This window comes from Capsaspora owczarzaki (assembly GCF_000151315.2).
Source record: "Capsaspora owczarzaki ATCC 30864 unplaced genomic scaffold supercont2.4, whole genome shotgun sequence".
In the NCBI taxonomy this organism is placed as follows: Eukaryota; class Filasterea; order Ministeriida; family Capsasporidae; genus Capsaspora; species Capsaspora owczarzaki.
The window spans coordinates 1,415,516-1,417,698 of NW_011887295.1; the positions used below are offsets into that span (position 1 = coordinate 1,415,516).

At 56.5% G+C, this 2,183-nt stretch overlaps 1 protein-coding gene across 1 annotated transcript; it reads left to right on the forward strand.

Moving 5' to 3' along the window:
• Positions 1 to 113: 113 nt before the first annotated feature.
• On the forward strand, positions 114 to 1,835 carry CAOG_03228 (hypothetical protein; the record flags this gene model as incomplete). Its single annotated transcript, XM_004364010.1, has 1 exon — positions 114 to 1,835. The coding sequence occupies one exon, from the start codon at positions 114 to 116 to the stop codon at positions 1,833 to 1,835; it is 1,722 nt and encodes a 573-aa protein (XP_004364067.1).
• Between the last annotated feature and the right edge of the window lie 348 nt (positions 1,836 to 2,183).

Here is a 2,183-nt window from a genome sequence, read left to right on the forward strand (position 1 = left end):
GGATGTGCACGTGAAGTTCGCCTGCTTGAGGCCGTGGCCCACTTGCAGGCTCAGCGCGTCGATGATGCCATTCAGAGCATCTTTCGCTCGCAAGGCGTTGGTTTTCACACCAGATGAGCACCAGCAGCATGGCCGGCGACGATGAACTGCTGGACGTCACTGCACTTCCAAAGACGTGGACCGTGCTCCAAATCGCAGTGCTGCCTGTTGTCGATCGTCTTGCCGTTGTTCTGGTGCGAGACGGAACAAGCCAGCTGTTCTTGTGTGACAACGGTGGTGACACGCTTGAAAAGCACACCCAAGAGCTGCATCGAATCCTCAAAGGAACAAGGGCCTCCATGTCCATGCCAATGAACACGGACAGCGAGCTGCGTGAATGGCACGAAGTCCGCAAGCAGTTCGACGCTGGCCTCGCAGACCTTGTGCAAGGCCTCGACGCCATGCTTTGCAGCACCAAAAGTCCAAAGCTCAAGAGCCGTCCTCTGGGTGAGCTTTTGGACAGAAAGGTCGCCGATCAGCACACCATCCTCATCCTTGGACGCGAGTCACACGCACTACCGTGGGAGTCTGCGCCGTGTCTCAAGGCCACCAATTGCTCTCGCGTTCCGTGCATGCAATTCTTGTTGCATCGTGTCGCCATGCAGCAGCAAGAAGCGTCCTTCCCCATTGACCCGACACGAGGCTTTTACATTGTCAACCCGAGCGGAGATTTGAAGCGAACGCAAGACACGTTCTCTCCGAAAATGACCGCCGTAGCATCGTGGTCCGGCCTGATTGGTACGACACCCGTGGAAACGGTTGCGCAGGGCATGACAGACGCGTTCGCCCGCGATGATCTCGTGCTGTATCTGGGCCACGGTGGGTCTGAACGCTTTGTCCCGTCCGAGCGCTTGCGTCGAGTCGAGTCGCACGCGGCCACCCTCTTGATTGGCTGCAGCAGCGGCTTGCTCAAGTGTCCAGGCGTGTTTGAGCCTCACGGACGCGCGCTCGAGCATCTTTTGACGGGATGCCCCGCTGTGGTCGCGAATCTATTCGATGTGTCTGATCGTGAGATTGACAAGTTTACAGAAACGCTTTTGGCCGAGTTTCTAAGCGGGTCCAGTGAGCTGTCTCGCGCTGTTCGCACTGCGCGTGGCGCCTGCCGCTTTGGCTACCTCAACGGAGCGGCCCCTGTCGTTTACGGCCTGCCGACGATTACAACCTGTGCCGTTCCCGGATTTGTGCCGCAGAGTGATGGGGACGCTCTCGTGGATGACATGTTCAAGCTGTCATTGGACCGGTCCAGCGCTTGCCTACCCCCACCAACGCTTGCTCGAAGCACGACCGGTCGCGCCAAGATGAAGTACAGTGCGTCAACAACAGAACCAGCTGTCGAGGCTGCCCCCGCTCCTGCTGCCGTCTCTGTCGCCGTCCCTGCTGCCAAAGCGAGGAAGGGCGCAAAGGCCTCAGGTTCCGCTCCAAGCACCGATCTTGCACCTGTGCCTGCACCTGCGCTCGAAGCCCCGGTGGAAATCGTCCGACCAGCGCTCAAAAAGTCCGTCAGTGAATCGACCGTTTTGTCACGCATGCCAAAACGCAAGGCCGATGCCAAGCCGTCTGCCGTTGTGGAAATTCTTGACGACGACCCAGCACCCGTCAGTGAGCCTACCGTCCTGTCACGCGTGCCAAGGCGCAAGGCCGATGCCAAGCCAGCAGCAATTGTTGTGGAAATTCTTGACAACGACCCAGCGCCAAGTAGTACCAGCGACATGCAAACAGAACCCGTACCGCCAACTCTCACACGCACTCGCTCACGCGCTCCAGCTCAGTCGGCGAGTGCGAGTCGCCGCGTTTAAATCTGTTCAGCGAAAGAGACACACAAGTGTTGAGCTTTTATCTATTTTTTTGTTGTAAATTTTTGTGCTATTATCAAAAACTCAAACAGAAACACAAACCAAAAAACAAAAGCTTGTCTCGCAGTCGTACAATAATGAGAAGACACAAAGATAGGATGAAGAGCAGAGCGAAAACAACCAAAACTAGGCTCGAAGAGCCATGATTTGCTTGGTCACAATCTTAGTGCACGTTTGCGCTCCGGAATCAAGAAGCGCTCAATGCACTTGACGGCAATCTCCTCTTCTTCGGGAGCTTCTTCGGCGTTGTCGCTCGAGTCTGGCTTCGACTCTGCTGGCGGCTCACGGACA